General features: G+C 37.5%; 1 protein-coding gene across 1 annotated transcript in view; it reads right to left on the reverse strand.

Moving 5' to 3' along the window:
* DNAH6 (dynein axonemal heavy chain 6) overlaps positions 1–27,724 on the reverse strand; it is a 218,960-nt gene that overhangs the window by 97,537 nt on the left and 93,699 nt on the right. Inside the window, exons 35-48 of the mRNA XM_075199102.1 lie at positions 26,471–26,653; positions 25,231–25,374; positions 22,236–22,457; positions 19,154–19,301; positions 18,189–18,346; positions 15,811–15,942; positions 12,552–12,723; positions 10,586–10,732; positions 9,701–9,774; positions 9,040–9,194; positions 6,735–6,966; positions 6,141–6,293; positions 2,981–3,121; positions 1,823–2,065 (exon numbers count right to left, since the gene is read on the reverse strand). Coding sequence (XP_075055203.1) covers positions 1,823–2,065; positions 2,981–3,121; positions 6,141–6,293; positions 6,735–6,966; positions 9,040–9,194; positions 9,701–9,774; positions 10,586–10,732; positions 12,552–12,723; positions 15,811–15,942; positions 18,189–18,346; positions 19,154–19,301; positions 22,236–22,457; positions 25,231–25,374; positions 26,471–26,653 — 2,304 coding nt within the window. The remainder of the gene's footprint in view (positions 1–1,822; positions 2,066–2,980; positions 3,122–6,140; positions 6,294–6,734; positions 6,967–9,039; positions 9,195–9,700; positions 9,775–10,585; positions 10,733–12,551; positions 12,724–15,810; positions 15,943–18,188; positions 18,347–19,153; positions 19,302–22,235; positions 22,458–25,230; positions 25,375–26,470; positions 26,654–27,724) is intronic.

Genomic DNA, 27,724 nt, shown 5'->3' on the forward strand with positions numbered 1-27,724 from the left:
TGTGTAATCCTGACCTGTCTGTTAGTGTACCCATAAAGAAGGCCCCTTTCAGCATTTCTGCAGATGTGTGCATGAACAGCCCAAGTGTAGATGGTGATACACAAATTGAGGATTCCACTTTGGAATTGCAACAGGTTGAGGGGGATATTTGTGTAGCTGACGAGGGCCCTAATAAGGATGTTGATGAGGATGATGTTGTTTGTGTAAGCCCTGCACCAGTGGTAGCAGTTCTTGCACGTAATAAGAAGAAGGCCATTGACATGCCTGGGCATAAGACCAAAAAATCCACCTCTTATGTGTGTGATTATTTTTACCCAAATCCTGACAATAGTTGTCTAGCCATTTGTAGTGTTTGTAAAGCCACAGTCAGTAGAGGTAGGGACCTTAACCAACTAGGAACCTCCTCCATGTTATGCCATCGTCAGCTACGTCCCTTCTCTCAGTTAGATCCCAACACCTGCAATCTACACCCACAACACCAGGGTGAGGATGAGGCTGAGGATAATGACAACATCTTGCCACAGCAGAGTTCATTAACAGCACTGTTACCTTAGGTGCCTTAAGCCCATTGTTAGCTTGTTCTGTGGGGGCCCAAACAAACCAAGCACATCAGCCTCAAAAGTGGCACTCCTTGTCGCTGAAGTGCTTGGTTTGCTAAAGTGTGCATGTCCTTTTTAAGATCCAATATAAGGTTGGGTGGGAGGGCCCAAGGACAATTCCAACTTGCACCACTTTTCCTTTCAGCTACCGCTGTGTGCCAATGTTACCTACATGTGCTATATACTGTTGTGTGCTTTGCAGAAACCTGAGACACCTATTGATGATGCAGATGACTCAGTACAACATTTTGACATTTGGTTTTGTCTACTGTTAAACAATTGACCAGAATTATTGACACCCCTGCTGTATCTCCACCTGATCCTACTATCAACTATCAACATCCAAAGAATGGTGGAGGATTATTTTTAATTTTTTTGAATGGTATAAAGACAACAGTTTTATTAACAAAGAACAATGTTGCTTGCAGAAGTAATGTAAGCATGGATGTCTAAATAGACGTGTATATGTATTACCTTCCACTTTGCTGCTGTTTCATCAGTATTGTACAAAGTGTTTGCAATCTGCACTTTACGTAAAAAGTACCTAACTATATTAACATTTTTTGTGAATTGGGGCTGATTCGAAGCTTAGTGATGAACTTTCTTTTTGCTGTGAATTACAATGGCTCTTTTTAGTGCATTGTCTGGCACCCTGGATTGGTCTGGGTCTGATAAAAGCATGCATGCACAGTTATCAAAGGAACAGGTGGAGCGATCAAATAGGCCATAACTGATTTCATTATCCAAGGACAATTCCATCTTGCACCACTTTTCTTTACTGACACTGCTGTGTGACAATATTTCCTAGATGTACTATGAACTGCCGTGTGTTTGAGTCATTGCTCTGTCGCTTACATCCAGTCAGGTCGCTGCAGTCTTTGTTTGAAAGTGTCTGAAAATAATATTGTGACCTATGAGATGGTCCAAATTGACTGCAAATGACTTGAAATTCGTGTTATTGAGGTTAATAATAATGTGCGGGGAAAAAGCAAAATTATGTGATTTTAGAAAAAATAGGGATCCAAAAACAAAACCAAAACCGCAAGGGGAGGTTTTGCCAAAAGCAAAACACGACGTTAATCCAGAAAAAAAACAAAACCAGAACACGGGGGTCAGTGAACATCTCTAATCCAAATATTTGGATAGTCATTCACGATAAAAACTAAAAACTAAATAGAACATGGAAGAAACATGTATATTACTGAATATAACTTAGGTCTCACCGAAATAAGCTGTTTCCTTTTTTCACCTAACATGGACAGATAAACGTTAATTAACTCTAGATATGAGGTGGGAGTAGTGTAGTATCGTCTCCTGAGTTCTGCATAGTATCGTTCAGCCATTTCAGTGACACTCATGTGAATCTCCACACACATTTCAGAGAACTTCTCCTTCATCTCTTCGTTGCCAAGGTCAACATTGGTAAAAAACGTTTGCGAAACGGAGAGCAGAGCTTCTCTAGGCCACTGCAAGTAAAACCAGGGGGAAATGAAATCACAAAACTTCTTTGTAATAATATTTGCTTAAGTAAATTAGAATCAATGATGTTACTTTACAATTGAAAATGTTTCCCAGGGCAGTTTCAAATATCCATATAAAAGCATCAAAAATCAAACATATTCCTTCATGCACTTGAAATACGATTCTGTTTAACTTGCATTTGAAATATTGAAAATATGTGATATTTTTTCAGAATGCAAAGTATTAAATCCTCTGGCGTAAATGAGATTGACATGTAATGCTGTTAAGAGATACTAATAAATTATTGATGTCATTAATTGTGTTTGTAGATTTTATTTTTACGGATTAGAAAAGTTTAAGAATGCAGTAAAAGCATTTGTGTTGAGATCAGTACATCTCACAGAAAAACTAGCAGAACTAGAAAAACAGTGTGGAATAAGGGGCCTGATTCATTAAGGATCTTAACTTAAGAAACTGACTGTTTTTTCATGTAGCACACAAATACTTGATAGCTTATTTGTACACTGAAATTTAAAGTTGATATTTGTGTGCTACATGAAAAAACAGTCAGTATTTAACTTATGTGCAAAACAGAATACTAATTTGCACCCCTTGCATTGTAACATGGTTTTGTCCAGGAAACTAAAAAAAAAAGTTTCTTAAGTTAAGATCCTTAATGAATCGGACCCAAGGTGATTATTGTGCTACAGTATTTTTGGTTATGCCTCTAAATAACAAGCATGCATTAGGTTGTGAATGACTACAACTAATTGACTGGGCATCAGAAAAAGGATAGTTCAAAACAATTGAAGAAATTGGTACTTTTTAAATACTGACTGAAATAATAATAATAGCCGATTACATGCTTTCAGACTACACATATCACTCTAAAAAAATGCATATTCAATAGAAATACTAACCTGCACAAACCAATCAATAGTGCAACAGTTGACAAGTGATGGGAACATACGACATCGTGCTCTGAACGCCTCTCCGACTGGACTCATACACAACACAATGTGCAGCTTCTGACGCACTCGATTGACAAAATACTGAAATACCTAGTTTACAAACAGAATAATTTGAACAAAAAAACGTAATAGGTGCACTACAAACCATACAGGGAGTTTCAATCATCAATGTATAAATTAAAAGTAATGGAAGAAATTCTGTAATTCCATTTAATGTGCAAAACGACTGTTAATAACATTTAATAATCTTTATGTAGCTAAACAGAATCAATGCAGAGTCCATGTAGTGATGTCCTTTTGAACAGATCAAGAAGTCCAATTAAATCATAAATTCACTCAATAATATCTTATAAAAGTAAATGACGTGATTTTTGTGGAGCACAATTTAATACTTATTCAAATTAAGATTCAAACACTACTGTTCAAACTTCTATTAGGTTGTTCAACTCCATTTTTAGATATTCCTACTTGAGGACAGGCAAGTCTAATTACTTTATCTAATTGGCGTGTGGCTGTACAGACTCTAACGCTGAGGACGATGTTCTATAGATACGCCTGGCTTGACTATAGGTATATTCAAAAATCATTAAAGCAAATCCCTTAAGAGACAAATTTGTGCTCGAAGGAGGTTACACTAAACTATGGACAGGCATTACTTACTGCTTATGTATCATAATTTCATGATGATGAATTAAAACTAAACAAACATTGAAAATACAAATTTTACCAATCTATTCATACTGTACATGTGAAAGTGAATCTATATATATGGGCCTGTTACATTGTGTTAAATCAAGGGACTTTAGTGTTACGAGTGTCACCTGAGACCCGTCTGTGGTACTGACCCATAGGCAAACCGAGGGGGGCGGGGGGGGGGGGGCGTTCCTAGTGCCTGGAAATCCCTCTCCAAGCCTGGGGCACTGTATAATTGAGGTGGTTAGACCCTGCCCCTGCTTCACACGGCTCTGCTTGAAAAGGGAGTGCTGCGTGCACCTAACAGTAGTGCACACATCATTGCCCATGTATATTATGGGGATAAGAAGAGTTGGAGAGCAGCCAAGCACTGTCTAAAATTCTAGCCACGCCCCCATGCATGCTGGTCACGCCACTGGTGGCATGGTGTGGAAACCCCCCTCTACAAATCCTGTGTTTGCCCCTGTGACCACCAATCTCCCAGCACACCACCACTTCCCTCCATCTTCTACCCTCCATATCCAGTACATCCACGTGCTGCAGCAGTCACGCTTTCCTCATATAGTGACTGCATGAAGAAGGGTATGTTGACTCATAAAAAGGAAGTTGACCCAGGGGCGGATCTAGAATTTTTTTCTACCCCGGGCGATATAGGGGGGGGGGGTGTCTTAAGCCCCGCCCCCTTTCTAACTTCTAAGGCTGCCGGTGGCTGCACAATATGTGCAGGTCCGTTCGGCAGTGATAATGTGCTGTCCCGCTGCTCTGATTGTGTTTAAAACACAATCAGAGCAGCCGGGCAGCATATTATCACTGCCGAACGGACCTGCACAGTGTGCAGCCGCCGGCAGCAAGCCCCTGCTAGGGGGGGCGATCGCCCCCTTCCCCCTGGATCCGCCACTGAGTTGACCATGCACTTCCTTAGCAGTGTTATGGGAGATGCAGGAAAAAGTGTGCTCCCTCCCCTGTACCTCATCTGCTCTACAGTCCTCAAGCTTCTCAAACATTGACTACCTGAGGAAGTATATGGTGTTACACTGTATATCATTGTCATCTTAGAAATGCAGTAATTCACTGAGAAGTGTTGACAGAAATGTCTTCAAAAAGGTGAGGGATAACAGGACTTTTACAAATATCTACAGGTCCATCATTGGTTAACCTCATCACGTTCTCAACAGTTCTCCCTTCGCATATTCTTGCTAGACTAACGACTGGGGCAAATAGGGTGGCCATTTCTTTTTGGTACACATTCCTCAACTCCGGGAGTGAATTGGTGAAGCTGCCCTCTCAATATGCATGGGAAAGGAACCTTGGTTTAGTATTAGATGAGATTCAATGGGACCAAATCTTTCAAAATACACATAGAATCTCTAAGTGCTTGAACCACTCCGAGATATTCTAAAAACTACTCCATAGACCTAACTCCTGATAGGCTCCATATAATGTGGCCAACACAATCTAAGGCTTGCTGGCGGAATTGTGGTTGGACGGGGGATATTATGCATATGTTTTGGAGCTGCCCCATTGCCAATAGTTTGTGGACTGCAGTATATGCTATTGTACCCCAGGTAATTAAGACTCCAATACCTTTTACCCCAGAAGTGGCACTTTTAGTTATTTCCATTGCTATTGTCTCATGGAGAGCGGTATGTTGCTGGCCACATATTCATAGCAACTAGGGCAGTGATTGCCCAAGCATGGAAATCTTCTTCCCTTCACCATGTTGCTAAGGTAATAACCAAAACCCAATTAAGCTATGATATGGAAACGTTAGGCATCCCATACTCCTCCGATGCATCCTCACCCATTATGATATGGTTTATATGGAACGATTATATATCTCAGCTTCCAGCCTCTCAAGATATGGGAATTGCACCAGGGACCCCCTCGCAGTAGGGTCTCAATATAAGTAAATGTGAAGTTGTCACACGTAAAGCGTTTGATACATCAAAGTATACAGTGTAAATGCTGGATTGATTTCTGTGTACTTTAAGCCTACCTGTACCTAATTATTTTCCTTCCCTTCCCCATCCCTTCCCTACATTTTATTTGTTTTCATTTATACTATGTAAACTGAAAATTTTCAACAAAAACTATTATTGATAAAAAAAAGGTGAGGGATAATACGTCAAGTATATATTTTAAGTGAAGCTGAAATTATTTTGCTATTAATTCACTTGGTCTTGTACTCATAAATATTTATGATTCAAGTTTTACTAGGGTGACTTTAGTGCATCACAAAATATCCACATGGCAAGTGTGTCACAACATCAAAACACTTGGGAGCTACTACTGTTAGTGAAATAGTATGTTTTAAGAATCCTACTTGACATTCCATATTTAACCTGTGATAGGTTAAAGCTGATATACCTTTACTGATGGTGAATTACACTGAAAACATATTTTCAAGCAAATGTACCTCATCCCTGTTTCCTTCCTGTATACCAGCTTCTTTTGCTTTTGGTCTGGTTGCTGCCAATACAAACTCCAGCTCGTCCTTCTCAAACAAGTTAGGAACCTCACCAGAATTGAGCATGTTATTGATGTCTTCCAAGAACTCCTCCACAACAATCTGAAGGTTTTAGAAAGTCATTGTGAATAGATGCAGTGGAGCAACATTTACATTACTTAGCAATCCATGCATTACATTTAGAGCAAAATGTATGTATGGTACATTATGACTATAATGTAGGAGCCGCCAAAGAACGAAAGGTCATACCTCCACTTTCTTATACGTCAAAAATGATATTACAATTACCATTCACATTACAATACTAGAAAAAAGGTATACAATACATAGACACCATTTATAATCCCACTAAATCAATGGGCCTGGGATAACTTGATGTATAATAGAATATATTACAAAGTGCATTAAATATTCTCAAAATTACAAAATAGAATATGTCTAGAATATTAATTTATTTGGACTGTTTTGATCTCTTTGTTAACTTCATGTAATAATCCCTTATTGTAGAACATAGACCAACTCTATCTGGTGACTTATGCTTACCTGTGTGTCAGTAAATAGAAAAACCATGTCCTTGTCTTCCACCCCAGCCATTTTGTATAGTTTCCTCAAATCTTCATGGAAAGAGTCATAATTGTACCCCCGGCTAAGCTCTATTTGGAAACACTTATAACCGCACATATGAGCTGCAAGCCTGGTGAGGGACTGCTTGCCTGTTCCACCAACTCCAACCAGAAGAGCATTTCCCCTTTCCTGGCGGATCATTCGAGCAATCCTACATAGTAACAGACAGTTACTGTATGGCAAGTAAATACAAAAATGCACAATACAAAAGGTAACATTGGTAATTTGAAAGGTATTACTGGGGAAATATAAATACATGAATATTTAGTAATGTAAGAAAAAGTGTGATTACAATGATGGAAATACAAAAGAGGAATACTGTGGCTACAGCGGTGATGGGCAACAGGCAGCCATCCAAGCATTCACCGGTGGGCCCCAGCTCCTTTCTACTTTATTGTTGGATTTGTTTGTTATAGCTCTTGTTGTAACTCCTGTTTGGGTCTTGGCTATGCCACTGTAGCCCTCCAGGTTCCTGTATCACTCCCCAGTGCCCCCACTATGCTCTGAAAAGAGCAGAATCCTCTTCTGAGCAGTGCACGTGCTGGATCATGCATACTAAGAGGAAGGCCCTTCTCTACTCTTTTTCACATTAAGCAGAAGACCTGGAAGGCATCACCAGGCCCATACTAAGTTTTGCTATGGGGCCTGGCAATGCACTGTTCTACCCCAGACTATCTGTCTGGAGTAGAACAGTGCATTTCTTCTTCTTCTTCTTCTTCTTCTTCTTCTTCTTCTTATTATTATTATTAATAATAATAATAATAATAATAATAATAATAATAATATTAGTAATAATAATAAATAAGTAAGTACATAAATAAATAGGTAGATTAGGTAGACTGTAACATTTGTGTAGAAATCTAAACATCACTTAAAACACATATACATTCTCAGTCATCTACAACTAAAACGGTTGAACATGAATAATTTATATAAAATTGGAATTCTGGCTGTCTATTGAAGTCAGTTTTGAATCTCAGTGAGAACTAGACCCTTGACCTCTTTGATTTTGCTACTGATCTGTCAAAGCATAGCTGATTTCTTATGCTACAATTCTTATTCCCATCTGTGGAAAACCTTTTCTTCCCGATTGAAGGAACTGAATCTCCTTAGTTGCCTTTCGGTCTGTCTTCATTTCTGATTTTAACTGTATGCTATTCAGATTCTCTTGCTCTCTATTTTATTCAGCCTTACATAAATTTTTCCCTCTGCATATTGTATACCAAAGTACATGAGGGTATCCTTCTGCCTTCTACTCCCCAATTGCATTATTTTGTTACCTTTCATTTAACATGCCTACATGTTTGATAATGCTTTATATGCCATTGTTCTGTACATTTGTTTTATAATTTTTAAAACAAATCAAAAATATGTCGGAATTATGGCTGTGACCCCTAATGTATACAATATGAAATTATAGCAGTTCATGTTGATATTCTACAATTGCTAGGGTGTTTTATTCAGCTTGTATACATATACAGTGTTGCATGCAGGAGGTATGTTAATTTTGAACATGCGTCCACCCACAATTCATTGGTGCTAGTGTTTATGGGGAAACTCTTTGTAGCTACAGATTTCTTTCATTTCCAGATAAATTGTCTCTTGAACACTGGTGTATTTTCCATCCTTGGTCATATCATGATTGGCTGCGCAGGCTGATAGCCAATGAAGACAATCAACCACTAGACAACAAAGAAGCTAGTGCTACCAACTGCATAAGGCAGATGGTGGTCAATGGACAGCTTACCAGGAAATCTGTAGGTAAATAGAGTTCCCATTTCATTCTGTATTCCTGTATTCCTTCATTCTGAAGCATATGCATAAAAATAATTGCTTACTGAAAAGCATTCTTACTCTATACTGATTAGTCGAAGATACAGAATTCTGCAGGATGGATCCTGAACAGGCCTGGTGTTAAGAAGTGGGTCCATTGGTCAACAAGCTTTTTATGACTTGAATGATTCCACGTGCAAGCCAGATACCTGAACAAATGTCCTACAGTTCTAACACTGGATAATACTTGCTCGAGTTCTTCGATTTTGTTTTGTTTTTTGATGGCAGGTTTGAATGGGTCCCTTTCTCCCAGGAGTCAGCTAAAGCCTTCTCCTGGGACTAAGGTCTTTAGTCCCCCCCCCCCAACCCATAAATAGAGGCATCCAACAAACACACACAGTATAAGATAAAGCCCATGGGTGGGTACTTTCTGCAGATCTGTGTACTGTACCTAGAGACATGCTCTACTGCATCCTGGAAAAACACCAACTTGACATCTTTAGAATTGGTCATATTGTAGTCATCCAGATATTCCTGCAACACTGATCTAATCTTCTCCATATCAGTCAGGTCTTCATAAACCTTGTCAGCCTTGTCAGCTCCCACCTAAAACCAGAAACTGCATGATGAGTTTGTCAAGTACAGTTTATGAAGTAAAAGTTCTTACATCAGAAGATATGTCAGCACCAGCAATATGTGGCCAAATTAAATGTTCTCAGATTGCTAGTTGTCTCCAGTTTTTACATGTTGCTGCTTTGATGTGCTTTACTTAATTAAACCTGTGTGTCTTTTCTTAATTATTATCTGATGCATTATATATCCTGGTATTTTTAAACATTTTATTTTTTATTTTTCACTTTGACATAATTTCAATCTCAGAGCATCATAGAAAGATAATTTTGTTATATCTGACAGACATCGCTGGGCCATACAATTTTGTTAGACATATGTGATTAATAGCTTGACATAGCTGACATTTGTGTGATTGCGTGCAAGCCACATGATCCTGTCATGCTGTCACTGTGGAGGCTCTGCGTTTATAATCAATGTACTGTGCATTTTGATGTGAAATGTATGTGGTCACTGCAGAGGAGAGTGCAAAATCTTTTTACCTTAATGAAATCACCAAAAATAATTGGCTTTGTAACAAAGTATCCTGGTTCAATATGAACACCAAAATGTTTACCTGCAAATAATGGAAAGCAAATAATAAGTTGATGAAGATCATGAAAGACAGGTAAATAAGAGTTTTAGATAGACAGGTGGTTAATTGTACAATATATCATTATTTATTCCCAACGGTGGTTTCTACATTATTAGCATCACATCATTCTCTACTCAGTAACCAAAACAGATTTATTTACTTAGGGCATAACGCAAGGGTACTCATACACAGTTAGATCCATCTGCTTGGTGCTAATGTCCCATGACACAAATGTGCGACCAAATTGGACAGACACTTGGGCACAACAGCAGGCTCCTGCCGGTGAAATTGGTGTCAACAGCCAATGACTACACAAACTGCCTGATCACAGTTGACTTCCAGCTGCATTGTTCCGTTAGTCCTGATAGACTTCTGATGGATTTTAAACACATGTTCAATAGGATTTCCGAACAATTTGAGCTGAAACACACGTGCAGATATTTGTGATCAATTTACTACGTACTTGGGAAACTTAACTGGATGCTGCCATGGCATGGTGAGAGGTAATCCCCATTACGAAGTACAGTGTGTCCAGAACACTGGCTGAGCTCATTTATTTATCATCTCAGTTGTCTGGCTAACTGAATTAGAAGTACAGAAAAACTTTCATTTTTCAGTGTCTAGTAGAAGAAAATTGTCCTGTTGCCAAGCAAACATGATTACTCATCTCTTATAGAGTAGGTTTTTTTTTTTCAAAAAGGCACAAATTATGGAACTACTTATTGTATACTGGTCACAGTGGATGCTAGTGGGACGGTAGTTGTTACTAGTTTATTATATCTAATGTACTCACTGGCCATCTCAGACAGCATTGCATGGAAATACTGCTTGTCTTCACTGTTGATTAGACGGTCATGAAAGACTCTTTGGCACTCATGACAAAACAGCCTGAAAATTTGGGTCTGATCTCTTACAGATCCAGGATCACATTGGAGTATACCTGTAGAATATAAATTGTGATGTTAATTAATTATATTTTTACTTTGATATTTTAATGCATGAACCAACACAGTTGTAAAATCATGTAAAAACTAGAGATAAAATTACCAAAAAAAACAGTAACAAATAGTAGAGACGTAATAATGTATAGTTTGTATTTTTGTATTTTAATTGGAATATTCTTAGAAAAGTTTTAATTGTTTGGTCAGTGCAGTTGTGATTTTGGTATAAACTAAATACACTTTTAGGGGTATATTTACTAAACTGCGGGTTTGAAAAAGTGGAGATATTGCCTATAGCAACCAATCAGATTCTAGCTGTCATTTTGTAGAATGCCCTAAATAAATGAAAGCTAGAATCTGATTGGTTGCTATAGGCAACTCCTCCACTTTTCCAAACCCGCAGTTTAGTAAATTTAGCCCTTAGTATTAAAAACTTGTTAACAGCTAGGGATTAAGATACAGTGAATTATATTTGGAGCTTGGGCCTCAAACATGGCATACTAATTATTCCATATTTATTGCAGATGTAAACACCCAATCCATTTTAATGATGCTCTTAGTAGAAATAGAGCATCACTGACTCATAATTGCTGGTTTGGGCTGAATATATGAATATATAAGAATTCTGATAGACAACTCCAAATGATATTAATGGGATGGAAGCAAGTGAGTAATGTAGAACAAATTCAGAGACTTGAGAAAATCAATTCACAAATATATAACAAGTTCGACATATGGGGCCTGAGTCATTAAGGAGAGGAAGGTAAAAAAGGAAGAAAATCTGATCCTGGACAAACCAAGTTACAATGCAAAGGGTGCATATTAGTTTATTTTTTTGCGCATAAGGAAAATACTAGCTGTTTTTTTCATGTAGCACACAAATACTTGATAACTTTATTTTTACACTGAAATTTAAAGTTGATCTAGAACATGCCCTATCCCAACTATAAATCTTTCCCCACATGTTAAATTTACTGCCTCCTCCAATGCAACATGGTTTTGCCCAGGTGCAAAGTTACTCTTTTTTTATGCTTTGCTCTCCTTAATGACTCAGACCCATGAACGTTGTGAGAGGAGCTTTACATTACTACTCTGTCCTGTCTGAGACCCTGCTCCTTCCACTAAGTCTCAGTTTATGGATTCCTGCTTGTCTCCATTTCTCTTCTCACATCATGACACAAGCAGCCCTGTCCTCTCTAATGCAACCACATGAATGGACAGGTCACTGCCTCCCACAAGATCAGCACGCTTACTGATACACTCTACTATTGTAAACATTTCTATTGTCTGATTGGCTCTAGATTGTTGTGTCTGCCCACATCAAAACTTAAGGAAGCCCGGACAAGTAGGGATTGAAGATTGAATACAGTAGGGTCAGACAGTAATTAAAAAAAAACCTCAATAATAATTAAGGCTTGATATAGTAATTGTCCATGTCAGAGTTGACAAACCTACTTATAAATATGACTCTTTTTCCTTAGGAATCATTTTTCCAATAGTATACGTGTTAGTTATTGATAACTGCTTAATGTAGTATCAGGATATACACCAAATAAAGTATATACAATTCAGAAAATCAAAATAAGAGGTTTTAGGACTTTATAATATAATCTAACAATCCTGGCTTCATGTGAGACTCTCTAGTCAATTCGTCTAAGAAATGTACTGACATCACAAAACACTGTAAGTAGGAACAACTGTGTCATATAAAATGATTTAAAATGTTTATTTCTTATTAAATACTTAGACTTTCATTAATGTTTATTTTCATAAAATTTCCATTTTTAAAAGCATCTTTAAAGGTAAGAAATAATGTACCTTGGACACATTTTGACAAGTCACGCAAATTAAATACATAATGGGATTTTGCAGGAGTTGGGAGAAGATCAATACTCATTCGATTGTAAATTTCCACTGCAGCATCCACTATATTGGTCGCACTCTGCTTTACCGCCTGAGGAAAATCTGTCAAAAAGCCATTCAGGATTGCCTACATAATGTAAGAATATACAGTTACTTGTTAGTTTTTATCTGGAAACAGAAATTACAGAGTTTCACATTACATTTTATCTAGAAAACAACATCACTTCAAAGATGTATTATGATAGCAACAACAAAAATGTACCACAGTAAAAATATATATAATTGGAATTGGACCCAGGAAGTTGAGGTAAACTGTCTTTAACTGGATGTATATTCTATAAATAAAAACACCAATTACCGTCAGTCCTTCAGTCTTTTACCCTATGAAGGGACTTTTATATAAATTACCAACATTATAATACAGTTTCCCTCCACTTCCTCTTTTCTTCACCTATATAGAAACCCCTCTTAAAGCTTGAAGCAACTATAAATTAACTAGAACATTGTAAAATACATAAAAACACAAAATGCTGTAAATTCTAAGTATCATGAACAATAATTGAATGCAAACATGTACCTTGTATGGGTTAATCTTTGTGATTCTTGTTAATCTATTCAAAATGAATCTGATCTAAAATAAAATGTGTAGTGATTGTTGTTGGGTCTATGGAGAACATACACTAGGGAGTAATTTTCAAATTAGCAAAACAGCGCGAGAGACCTGCGACATTATTACATTGTATTTGCAGGAGTTTGTGTTTATTGTGCCATAGATTGGCATGGCAAAATGGCGGCATGCACCCAATTCGCAAAAACAAGATATTATTTAGTGGAATTAGATATGTAAATCAGGGAGAGTTGGAGATTACACATATTAAAGGTATTATGGTTTAAGCATGGCAACTCAGAGATTTCTAACAGTCTAAAATTTACATTGCCATTAAGTTGGCGAAAGAGAGCACTTTCCAATCATTTCAAATACTTGTCTTACTCAATCTATGCTGCAAATAAGGCACAATGAGCACTTAAATCATTTTTTTTTAAAAAGGAAATTTAAATATTTGGCACTTAAAATAAAAGCTACATCAAAATCTTATTTTTAAGACTTTCACCAATGTTTTACATGTTTTAGCCACTTATCTAGGAGAAATGACTGATACACCACAGAACAAGCTGTATTATTATGGTTTCCTATACTGTTAGTAGCAACTGTGTTACTTATGGGGATCATGCATAACTAAATTAAAAAGAAAAATGTCCTTGCATAGCAAAAAGTTACACTTTAACTTAAACAATAAATACATACAGAAAACTTGCAAAAGTTGCATTATATAAATCCCTAGTTTGGCACAGATTTCTTTTTTATCAGATTCCTGTTTTACCTCCATAAATAAATTTATGACGCTACAATAGATATGACATCTGCAATTACAGACCCAGAAACAGGATGTTTACGGCGCCATCTGTCTGACTATTAATGATAAAATGTGTAGAAATAAACAATGAGCTATTCAAAATTGACCATCTGGTTCCAGGTAAACATAGCTAGAAAAAGTCATCTCTTTTCTCAATTAGCTGAAATGAGTGAAAAGGACAAGTCAGTAATTCTACATACTTGATGCACCATCTAACAAAGAACACTCAGTCCTTAGTCCAACTTCTATTTAATGTGTTACTGTTATTCTGTACATTCTAGAATGCCATGAACTATTTGTATAATCCGTAGCCATTGCAGCTATGCAGAGCTATCTAGAGAAGCATGCTGGTTTCCCCAGTATTGAAGCTATCCATATCTACAGTCCTACACCTGTGCAGTTTTAGCTTGAATGGCTGAAAGAGTGAGTAGCTTATACATCTTTGCACTGCCAGAATGGAAAGGAATTGTTGAGAGGCAGAAAGGGACCGTGGTACATTAGGATTGCTCTGTATAATAGCAGCCACATTGTTGCAGAGATGTTCAGCCAAAGTTGGGGACATCCTCAGTGAATGGAAACTTATGAATTTCAGCAGGGCTTCCAAGTGGAGGCCTGCACAGCTGTAGTAGGTTTATTAGGAAGGTGGGGAGCAGAGTAATAAATACATTACATATTAACTATTTAGTAGCACTATTAGCCAAATTACAAATAGGGAGTTAGGTCTTGTATAATATTACTATAAACACATGGGGCCTGATTCATTAGGGATCTTAACTTGAGAAACTTCTTATTCCAGTCTCCTGGATAAAACCATGTTACAATGCAAGGGGTGCAAATTAGTATTCTGTTTTGCACATAAGTTAAATACTGACTGTTTTTTCATGTAGCACACAAATACTTGATAGCTTATTTGTACACTGAAATTTAAAGTTGATATTTGTGTGCTACATGAAAAAACAGTCAGTATTTAACTTATGTGCAAAACAGAATACTAATTTGCACCCCTTGCATTGTAACATGGTTTTGTCCAGGAGACTGAAATAAGAAGTTTCTCAAGTTAAGATCCTTAATGAATCAGACCCATGATTATTACTTTGCAAGGGTCACCATGGTGACCCACCTTATTCTGTCTGGCAATCCATGTTTTGGGACCCAACCCAGAGGTTAAGAACCACTGCTCTACAATGCTCTCAGTTTTCTACACAGAAGATATATACTCATACTGATGGGAAGAACTAGGTGAATTGGGGCATTTTTAGCTACTTAAATGAGATTCAAAAGGTGGAGAGGGCACATTTAACAGGGCATTCCTTGATTAAAACTGGTGATAAGGCGATGCTGCTAAACAGAGTAATCTTAAAGTTTCAAAGTGGAAACCTTTTTCTATCCAGGTGCAGTTATAAGCACAGAAATAACCATTTAGTAAAAATACTGACCCACACAAAAATGAAGCATGTAATCAAAACAGAACAATAAAGTCCGGAATCCACTCTCAGGGATCATGAGAGTGGACATCTAACGCTTAAATAAGGCTGAAACAAACAATATTTTAGGAGTATGTAAAGTGCATTTTCACACTGACAAAAGCGGGATTTTCAAATGTACTTATAATATGTGCATGGCAGATAATTCACAAGTATCCTTTTATGACTCTTCTAATTATTGTAAAGTTGCTAAAATTCAGCCTAGGATAAAATGCTTTCTCCCTTAGAAAAAAAAAATTCAAATGTTATTGAAGCATCTCCGAGTAGATGAAATTGACGTAATTTTTTCCTGGTTGCGTTGATGGAGCCACTGACCTGAAAAATTTGTTTAAGGCTGTGCTCGGAGGGTGTTGGCAGGCACAGCATGCTGAAGTGTCTTATAAAGCGTGGAGTCACTGGATTCCGACCCCCACCTGGAGGAGCACAAGCAGCTGCAATAGTTACATCCTGAGGGAGAAGAAATAACATCATGCACAATTTGTGTCAAATTGGACAGCGAGATGCAGAAGTATACAGCCAAAACTATGTAATGATACACATAATAGAATACATCCCCAAAGTGGAAACATCAAATACTAAATAGCTCTATTTCCTTAGCACAATAACCATTCTGCATGAGATTGTTGCAAGCTGTGAAATCCAATGACCAGAAACAGGGAATGTACATAAAAATATGTGTTAAGACAATAAAAACAATGGAAAGGTCATTATAAGTTATCTGGGATTAGTCATGCGGACAGGAAAAAGTTTTTGTTCCCTTTCTTAGGTCGAAAGTCAACAATTCGGCTATATGAAAAAAACTACAGACACTTAAAAAACTTTAATGCCTATTAGTGTTCCCTCTTTTAAAATGCATTCAATGGCAGATGATAATGGGTTGTTGGGGAGGTAGCATTAGACTGATCTAGGGAACCCAGAGCTGCTCCAGTCATTAAGCTGGGACTCCTGGCTTTGAGACTCAGATGTGCTGGATAGCTAGGGTATCATAAAATATTCCTCTAAAGAATGGGGTGAAAAACTTGTTTTAAGGAGAGCTACTCTTTAAATTGCTAGGCTTAAGTGTATTGATTCAATTATGAATAAATAACATACTAGTAGGTTAATTGGCTGCTATCAAAATTGACCCTAGTCTCTCTCTCTCTCTCTCTCTCTCTCTCTCTGTCTGTGTGTATGTTAGGGAATTTAGACTGTAAGCTCCAATGTGGCAGGGACTGATGTGAGTGAGTTCTCTGTACAGCTCTGCGGAATCAGTGGCGCTATATAAATAAATGGTGATGATGATGATATATGTGCAGCCATGTGTAGTTACTATATACTTTCTAACTGCCTATGACTATGCCTAATTTTTTTTCTTTTACAATGTATCCACTGTTATTGAGGAGATAAAACAGTGAGACAGGGAGCCATTATAATGAGACCATTATTTTATGCAGCCACCTGCAAGTGTGGTACATTTTTTTCAAATATAGGGGTCTATTTATTAGTTATTATTGTCATCTAAATTCCTGAAAAAAATTATGAACAGTGCATCACAGCAGATATCTATGATATCTATCTATCTAGGATATCTGCTGCTTTGCATTTTGTTTCGAAATACAGAGCAGTACACATAGATATCTATGGCTCTGTACAGCAATTTAATAAGGAGTGAAAATGCATTTACACATACGGTAATGCACCCCAGATCAGGCTGGCATACATTACCGTATATGTAATTTTTCAGGTCTGCTCTATGGGGAGAGTATTGCAGTAGAGGGATCTTCGGTGAGGAATCTTCGGATCCCTCACCACATCTTACTGCTCTCCCCTCCGGTCACTATCACAGAAGTGGCCACTTTGCGATAGTGACTATCAGAAAGATAGGAGAGGGGTCTTCGCAGAGACAGCAATTTTTCATGACTGCTGTTCCTGTTGAAGATTTTTAATAAATACACATAATTTTTCAAACCTTATCTTTACGATAAGGATTGAAATGGTTTGTGTTAAAAATGTGATAATTAATAAATAATGTATGCCAAAGTATGTTACTTTTTGGAGCAAACGCGCTGCCAAGGTCTAATTAAGTGGGTAAGAAAAATATTATGATATGTGCAACTTGTGTGCTGTGCAAATATCCAGGTTGTAGAAGGTACAACCTTTCTTAAAAAACATTCTTCAACCGGCGGGTCTCTCCATTGCCCTCTTAACAGCACGAATGTAACTGACGCCCTTGAAAATGACGTACATGTCTGTGCCGGTATGTTCATCTATGGCAATTGTTGCTTGGCAGTTTTTCAAGGAGTCAGTATTTTCAGTATGTCGCTAATGACAGCAGTCGCAATTGGTATGTCGGGGTAAGTGTTGTCGGAATTAAGTAGTTTGCTGTTAAGACTACCACCGCTTGCATATATCCCTCTTTGAATCAAAAGTAACTACAAGCATCAGATAGGTGCGGTGGAATATATTACCACAAGTTGTGTGCATGCACAGTGTGACAAATGTTGCGTGAGACATATCATTATGTTGCACAAATGCGCTTACATCCAACTCTTATTATTTAAATTCAAGTTTTTCTCAGGTTGTTCGAGATAGTCTATATTATGAACCACATATTGGATTAAACATAATATTTTTAAATAGCATGCACTTAACAAATAGTTGTGTCAGTATTGATATGATAAAACACCATTAATACCTAAATATTTTTAAAATACCTGGATTTCTTTCCAATAGATTTTTTCTCTGTCATAAAATCCTTTGAAATCTTGATACTGGCGTAGCAATTCAATGGGGGGTTGAGAACCATATCGGTCTAGTTTTGGCATATTTAAATCATCAACAAATATGATGACTCGTTTGTTACCAGGTGCGCCTGTGTGTAGGTAAGAGAAGAAGACAGAATAAACTTAATCAAACACATTTCTCTGGTTATTAACTAAGGCAAAGACAGAAACATAGGCACTCCACTAAATATACACAAAAAATGACATATGCTGTCATCTTTGTATAATTGTGTCAGTCGTATAGTATTTGCCTAGACAGACCTGCCTGTTAATGTCTCATGCATTGTTTTCTGCATTTAGTAGAGTTTTTTGCATTACATAAATAAAGCATTATTGGTAGCATTCACCTACTGCACAATCCACTACACTATCCCTCACCACCCAAAAAAATGAAATGCATTCACTAGTTTGTATTACATTTTTTAAAATTTAGTTAACTTTAACTGAATTCAATAAATCACAAAATACTGGAGCAAGACCAATTTCAAATATGGTATTAAATTCAGTTTATTTCCAAGCAGAAGCATGTGTGCTGACTAAAAGCTTGCCCTAGAGTGCCATCAAGTGTTCATATAAGGTATAAACCTTGCAATCTTGTCATGTTACATAACATAAAGTGTTTGGCACTGACTCAGTCCACTTAAGCTTATATTGCCAAAATCTACTGTAGTTAAACAAATTCAATCACATTACTTTGAGGCATTCTCGCCTTCTAAATGCTAAGAAAACAAAAGGAATGAAACATCAGCGCTAACAGAACAATTATTGTATATATAATTTACCATATCATTTATCTATTTTAAAATTTCATTTAAAAATATTATTATTCAAAGCAACAATTTTAAATAAGGCTAAGTAGTTATAAGGATTTATTTCTTTATTTAAAATGAAGTTACCCAGAATGGTTTTTCTCTTTTTTTCCAACTTTGATTCGATTATTTCCTGTGTCCGCGCAGAGCTAGTCTGTGCCGAGAAGTTTATATAGACAGAAACATACCCTGATTCTTCTTGTATTCTATTCAGCAATCCTCGAGCTACTACAGACTGAAGTTACAAAACAAACATGAAGAATAACAGGAAAAGGAATTATTAAAATAGAACTGAGAGTGAAGAACATTAAGGTCGTCCATAAGCAGTAGTGTGACAACAGGGAAAGACACATTTTGCACTGTACTGCTTCATGCTAGTTGCTAAATCTACAGCTTTCTCAGTTTACTACATAAGGAATAAAAATCATTCACAATGTATTGCACATTCAGCTATGGTTCATGCTGTGGAAATGATAAGGAACTATCATGTTAAGTATCAGCAAATGTACAAAGTATTATTGTTGTGCAAAACATAGGGATAGATTTACTAAAACATCTAAAAATGAAAAGTGGGAGTGTTGCCCGTAGCATACTTGCCAACTCTCCCGGAATGTCCGGGAGACTCGCGAAATCTGGGTCTCCCGGCATCCTGGGAGAGCAGGCAAGTCTCCCGCAGTTCGCTGGGAAAAATAACGCAATTCGCTGTGAATCAAGTCATTTTGGCCCCGCCCCTCACGACAAAATGTCATTTATGCCACGGGGTCGGGGTCAAAATGTTGCGATTGACCGCGCCCTGCCCCCTTCCGCCCTCTAGTCACGCCCCCTGTCCGGTATCTCCCGGACTTCAGTGCCTGAAAGTAGGCAAATATGATTTTATACTGTCATTTCTGTCATATGCTGTCATTTATCTAGTTATTCTCTAGAAAATGAAAGGTAGAACCTCAGTGGTTGCTATGGGCAACATCCCTATTTACCTGTGTAAAAGTTTTAGAAAATCTGCCCCATAGCCTCATTGTTGTTATACTCATTCACTATGCATACAAATTGGTTTAGTTTATCATCATCATTGTTTATTTGCAAGTTGCCACAAAAATCTGCAGCGCCAAACAGTTAGAAATAATGAAAAATCATACAAATATACATAAAACAGAACATGTACATAAGAAGTTGATAAAGGAAGTGCATCTGATACAAACGGTAGAGACGGCACTGCTGGTGAGAGCTTACAGTCTAGTATTATCAAGGTAAATAATTGCACAGTGATTTCATATACCTAGATCACTGAATGGTGGTTTGAGATTCACTGTAAAAGGAGTAGGTATTGTTGTCACGTTGTGGTATATGTAATGCTGATCCTCCAACGTGGCCCCCACTACCCACTAAAAATTGCTCTGCTCCCGAACTTCACCCTTGATTTACTTTAATAGTTACTTATGCTGAATTAATTAACTGATGGTTTAAACACAATCTTCTCATCAATTATGAACTAATATCAAACGCATAGATTAATTCAAAACAGATAACTGCAATAGTAAATAAACTGGGACGTTCTGGAGCAGACAATTTTGTACTACTTGGAAGAGTCAGTTGGTAAGGCTTGGGGACTGTCACAACTAGTTCCATTATCTTCTATGTACAGTCATATGCAAGATGGAGGCGTATAGGGCTCTACAAGGATGTAACAAATTTGAGGGCAGTTGTGATTTGTCCTCAGCTGTCATGAGGTTACTTAGCGGTATTATCTAGTTTATGTCTATAACATACAAACTTTTGCTTACTACTTAAATGCTTAGACTTTGTGATGTTCTTGAACATAGTACAGAGATAAAATGATACTTTACTTCTAAAACAAAAACATAGATTCTTTGTAGGTAATTTTTTCCAGATTTTAAAAAAGACAAGTGTTGATGACAGTTGTACATTGAGCACAGACATTTAAGAAATATTTTTATATTTCAGTATTAATTCCTGTATAAGGAGATCCCTCTCATTGGGGGATTAAAACTACCAATGTCCTGTGTGCTGCTCATGCACCCACTGAAACATTTCTTAAAGATGCTATATTCTGGCTTTAAGGTTTCATTACAACACAAACCAAATCCCCCACCCTAAATGTTTTAACATGTTTCCCACAACTCATACTCCCGCTGAGTTCATTAAAATATACATCAATTCCATGACCAAGAAATCACTGCAATATATAGCAATTCCCTCACCACAAGCTCACTCTATGTTTTGTCAAGAACATACTTATTTTAATAGAAAAAACTGTGCCCCTTTAAAATTCACCTTCCCCAAGACCACAATCCTCTACTCTGGCAGGATCCATGTAATACTTAGGGGTCTCTTTATTAAGCCATAAACCATGCGGAAGCGGCTTTCTCCACATGGTTTAGGCATTTTTAAGTTAATTACCTATGTAACAAATGCCTAAAGCAAGATATATCAGAAATATCTCCGGCATTAGGCGGAGTTTCGCATTTTACCCCAATTCCCCATAATTTTCAATGGGGATTGAGGTCTGGGGCTATTTAACAAGCTCCAAAAAGCCTAGCTTTTTTCGGAGCTTAAGCCTGTTGGCTAACGCCATCTAGAGATGGCACTAGCAATTCTATCCTATGGGGAGAGCATTGCAGTAGAAAGATCTTCGGATCTCTCAGCACAGCCTCCTGCTCTCCCCTCTGGTTACTATTGCAAAGTGGCTTTGCGCGTGCATTCCATCAGCACAAAGGACAGTGGTCAGGCGGAGAATTAATTTTTCAAAAAATATGTGTAATAATTGGAAAAGTCCCTTAAGGGTGTTCTCCACAACAAAATAAAAAAATCTTTATGTACTGCCAGTGAGCAATACTTAGTAGTATAGTATAGTATACTAATTATACTTAGTATAATTAGTAGTACTCCCGCTCCTTCATACCTCTGCCATTCTGCAAAAGACTGGTGGATCTTTGTACTACTGCCAGTTTCCTCTTGCTGGAACAGCTGTGCAGACTGGCACAGATAGATGCAGGTTAAACTGACATCCCCTAAACTGTTTCAGCTGCATTATTGAAGCCATACAAACGGGCGAAGCTTAATTGTTTTGTCTTAGGATTCATTCTGGTCATTGCCCAGTGAAATGAATTGAAAAACACTTAAGTTTTCCTAAAGGTTTCCCAAATTATGTTACCTTGCCAACACCTGTGATGCCGGTAAACAGCACTGAATGCCTTACAGCCAGCAGCTTCTCCATTAGATATCCATAGCGCACGGTATCAGTTGTAGGAACCAGCATTTCAAAAAATGGAACATTGCTGCTGTACTTAAAAGAGGGGATTATTCTCTCCCATGGATCCAGACGTTTGGTGTCATAATCCATATAGACACTCCATAGGTCACCAGAGGCAGGAAGCTGGGGGGAAAAATAAGAATGATGAAGGCAACTAAAATAATGATAATGCATTTGGTTGTCGTCTATAATAGGATCAACAATAACTTAAGGAAAGAAAACAGAGAACACTCTGCACAAGCCCAGAGAGGCGACCACAGGCAGATGCGCCTATGTAAATTTGCGTGATTCTGGCACTTGCACTCACTTGTGCCTGGAGAGACAGGACAGGGTATGGAAAGGGTGTTCTAACGTAGGCCAAGTACAGAAAGGACGTTTGTGAACAGCTGCAGACCAGGACACAGATGCATATACACCTGCTCAAGGCATAGTATTTCCAGATGGTGAAGGGCAGATGCAAATAATGGACGATGATTACGATGCCAGTAGTAGCGAATCACTTGTGATGACGTACATGAGATGGGGACGTTTATTTGTTGTACTAGAGAGGTTTTTGAAGGTTTATTGAAGCCTAATAGCGTATGCATATTTTACAAACAAAACTAATGGTAATAAACATGGACGTAAGTATATTACTTTAAGCTCTATGTCCTGCACTTGTGGTACCAGGAACCAAATAAAATGCTTCATGGCATCCTCCCTGGACCTACTCTTTGTCATTGACTGTCATTGGTTTTCTCTCCTCAGAGTGCGGATACCATTTCTTACACAATATAGAACGGCAGAGAAAATGGCTACTGCATCGGCATTTTAAGTAGGTGTGCTGCCAGCAAGTGGTTAACTACATACCTTAAATGGGTTGGGAACTAAATTACGAGTACCTAAACCCGACACCAATTAGGCCTACATGAGAGCACCGATGGAGGGCTTACCGATACTGTTTTCCCCCCGACAGCTGGGAAAAGAGACTAGAGAGAAATGCGGCGCATCAAGAGGCCGTCTGCCTGAAATGACGTCGGTACAGAGCGCGACACTTTATTTCCTGCTATTACGGTTATGATTTGAGAAGGCGACGGGTGTACCAGCGGTACAATGTTTTTTAAAAACATTGTCGAGGGAAAACAGTACTGGTAAGCCCTCTATCGGTGTTCTTATGGAGGCCTAATTGGTGTCGGGGGTTTATGTAGTCCTTTAAGTGACCACCACCGCCTTAAATACAATATGGCTATTAGCAGAATTATAGCATCTATGAAAGCAAATGTGCTTTCAACATTTAAAAATAAAACTTTTGTAACTTGTGAAAAGGTTTAGAAGCATTTTTGCAATTCCAGTAAATTTATATTACACACCCACCCCTCCACCCCTTGTACACACTGTTTAGTTTACTGATTGCTGCTCCACTCTGTATTATGAAGAGGGAAGATCTTTTAGGATGTGCAGGGCAAGAGCGCAGAGCAAAATGAGCGTTGGTTCCGATGTGCACACATGTACACATGTGCCTAGTAGCATTAGGGCATTTCTTGCAATATACGTAGTAGGTGACCAGTGTGCCTGGTTTCTAATGCAAAATCCAGGTTTCATTTTTTCAGAGCTTGACTATGGAAAGAAGCTAAAGAGGTGAACAGGGTGCATTTAAAGTGTGTTACTTGGTACTTTGCAGTACATAATGCTATTTGTATACTCTGAAAGTTTATATCAGTGTGTTGCTATACTTTGCATACACCAATTTTCCACTGTTTCAGCCAACAAATTTGCTATGCACCATGTGGATTGGGAATTCTGCTGCTGCTTTACATCCCAGGTTATTACAAGACTTTCACTAGGTCCTTCAATTATTACTTTTCTATTAAAGAAAATAATTTTATATGTAGTTTTCTGGGGCATCATGATAGCCAATGGTCTTGTGATGTGATGTCATACATATATTACTAATGTATTTATTATTTTCAAATAATGGTAATAATAAGAATTTGGAAAAAATGTATTGCATGCACAGTAATTTACATACAAGTCATTTTTACAGCATTGCATTATTTTATACATGCATAAAAATGGAATATAATAAAGTTTCATTCTAGGGGGAAAATATACTTATTAACATGAAGATTTACTTTCACATAACCCTTTGAGTGTATTTGCTGATAATTATACTAATTAATTATACTAATTATGCACACACACCTTATATTAATGTGTGGGTGTTTTTGGAAGTTCAACATTACTTGCTCAGCAGTGGAATATTAAATCATAGCTGCATTCTATTCAACATTGCCACCCAGTGGCCAAGTTATAATTGAATGGAAGGTTGCTTGCTTTAAAGAGCTAGTAAATGTAAAATAAAATGTGTCTTGTATAAAAGAGTTACTACTAACACTCAAATATAAATTTAAAGTTCAGGAGCTTATCGGAAGTAACAATTATTTTAGATAAAACTGTGTTCCGGGGTGGGAGATATTGTCCTACACACAGCAGACTTCCCAATAGCTTGCCCTCAACTGAACAGCAAGGGCTAGATTTACTAAACGGCGGGTTTGGAAAAGTGAAGATGTTGCCTATAGTAACCAATCAGATTCTAGCTTTCATTTATTTAGTGCATTCTACAAAATGACAGCTAGAATCTGATTGGTTGCTATATGCAACATCTCCACTTTTTCAAACCCGCAGTTTAGTAAATATACCCCCAAATGTTATCACAGTGTTCACTCCTTCAAGTTCTGTCATGGTATAACAACTTATATATAAATAATATATTTGTGAACAATATTTCTCAGACTTACTGTAGGAACTGTCTTACTTTTACAAAGCAAGGAAAGCCAGAATTAGCCCATTTTCTTTGTGGTGTCCCCTTAATTACACCATGCTTTAAGAGGATGTGCTAACTCCTTCCACTACTTACTTTGGCATCAGGATTATCTTCAAACTGATGTCTGACAAATGTATCAAAAGCATCCCAATGATTTTCTGTGAGATTTCCCCCCAATGACCAGACGTAGCAGAAGACGAAAGTCTGGCAGACGATGCTATTTAGTCTTGATTGATCCTGAGGATAATAAACATTTGGTAATAAAATCTCATTATTCTCTTTCTTCCTGTTAATAAACGATCCTTCCTAAAACTGCTTCCCTTTGTATCTCACACTGGCTTTTAAAAATACATAATATAGTTAAAGTCCATTAGTTCTGCTGCTCAACAGTCACATATTAGGCATTAGTACTGTGATTTCCTTATTTTGCCAAGCAAAACTGTAGTCTATAAACTAAATAGATATTGTAAAAGTAAGTGAATTTGAGCTTGTCAATACATATCTGTAAGAATGAATCACAGGCATACTAGACATTCCTGGGCCTCCTAGCACAATAGTGATGGGGCCCTCTACACACAATCATATATGCTTAGCCACCCCCATGTCTGCTCCATCCCAGTTAGTATCCAGTATAACACATAACTGCATTAGCAAACTGGCACATTAATTAAACATATAAAGTCATTTTATCCTCATTATTTGCTATAAGTGCCTGGATAAATTAATACAGAAGCCATATTAGGGTAGTTTATGCTTGCCAACTCTACCAGAATATCCGGGAGACTCCCAAAGTCCAGGTAGGAGAGTAGAGCATCCTCCCTCATCTGCCCGCTTCCTATTGAAGGGGGCAGAATTGGAGCCGCAATGATGCAATTCTCAGGAATCACATCAATTTGTTCCCGCTCCCCATTGTAAAATGACATGCTTGCGTCATTACCTCTCAGGGGTGGGGCCAAAATGGAGCGATTCATCAAGCCCATAGTTATTGGCAACAGCCCTCTGAAATGCCAGTTGCCAATGACTGCTTTATTATTGCAGGCTGATTATGATTCTGCCTAACAAATGCCACGGTCACTTTTGCCACCAGCAGCTACCTTATGTATTATGTGTTCCCCACACCTCTCACTATAAGCTCATTTGGGCAGGACCATGTTTACCTTCTGTTTCTTGTCATTGTATTTAATTTGTTTGTGTCATATCATGTTTGTTTGTGTTACTCTCACAGAATGAATATATGCTATTTATAGAGCACATTTTTATGGTACATCAACTCTCAATCTTAATGTAAAACAGTTGCGTATTTTGCAATCCATCTAGTATTACGCATAAGTACCATTTTTAAATCTGGTCCTCCTTTCCCAAGCAGCAGAGATTCCAATAGACAGCACAATGTAGTTACTTTACTGATATCCACTTGAGAAATAGCTTGAGTGCATTTTCTGGTGACAAACCTTAAGCCATCTTCAACATGACGTTCAAACAAACTTAAAATATACTGCATTGTTTCATTATTCATCTGTAAATAACAAAATACATCATAAACAAAAAAATGCATAGTCATTACATACATAGAACGAAATACAATGTAATAGAGAAGGTTTAGGCTACTTTTGTCCCATCAGCTGTTGTTGATCTACAAGTCCCAGAGAGCTCTGCCGGGCTGCTTAGTTACCCCCACAACTAGCTGCTTCACAAACCTTTTGAATAACCAAATTGATACAAATCCCACATGTGTTTTTCAGCCCCTTTTCCCAATAGGAGGCTAATCTATATAATCACATACTGGACTGGTTTATGATATTGAACATTTGATCTCAAATAAGTTTTTATATTTATTCTTAAATAAATATCACATTGTTATGCACTAGATCTTATTCCTTAAATTATTTTACCTTTAAGGGAGAACATTGAGACTGGTGACTGTTGTCAGCCACAGACAGGTGCAAGAAATATTTCATCCTACCATCAGCCTTTGGAGATGAAGGTCTAATATGTTTGGAGAATTTGTATGGTGCAAAGAAATAAAGATTCCCTGCAACTTCAGAAGCTTTTACTTCATGCTGAATATCTAATCGTAAGTGCAATTACAAAGGGGACAAGTGATGCTGTACAAGAAAAATCATCTGTATTTTCCTGATGTCTGCACATGACACTGGGATGTTTTAAGAAGATTTTGGATGTTAATATTAGAGATGCTCACTGACCCCCGTGTTTTGGTTTTGGTTTTGTTTTGGATCTGGATTACCGCCGTATTTTGGTTTTGGTTTTGCCAAACCGCCCTTGCGTGTTTTGGTTTTGGTTTTGTTTTGCAATTTTGTTTAAAAATCAATGTTTTTGGGCATAAAATAACCTAATTTAGTGATCCACCTGTTTCTTGGATAAGGAAGGTAATTCTAAAGCTAATAAATTAGGAAGAAAACAGTTTAATCCCTGGTAGGCCGTCATTAATTCTGCACACAAACCTGGTTGTCTTCCTCTTCATCTTAGCCTATTGACAATGCAGCCATCGTCTTTGGGTGTATATTACACCCTACACTTGTAGTTGAATAGAAAAAAAGCAGCCTGCATAGACTGTAGAATTAGAAAG

This window comes from Mixophyes fleayi, chromosome 1 (assembly GCF_038048845.1).
Source record: "Mixophyes fleayi isolate aMixFle1 chromosome 1, aMixFle1.hap1, whole genome shotgun sequence".
Taxonomy (NCBI): domain Eukaryota; kingdom Metazoa; phylum Chordata; class Amphibia; order Anura; family Limnodynastidae; genus Mixophyes; species Mixophyes fleayi.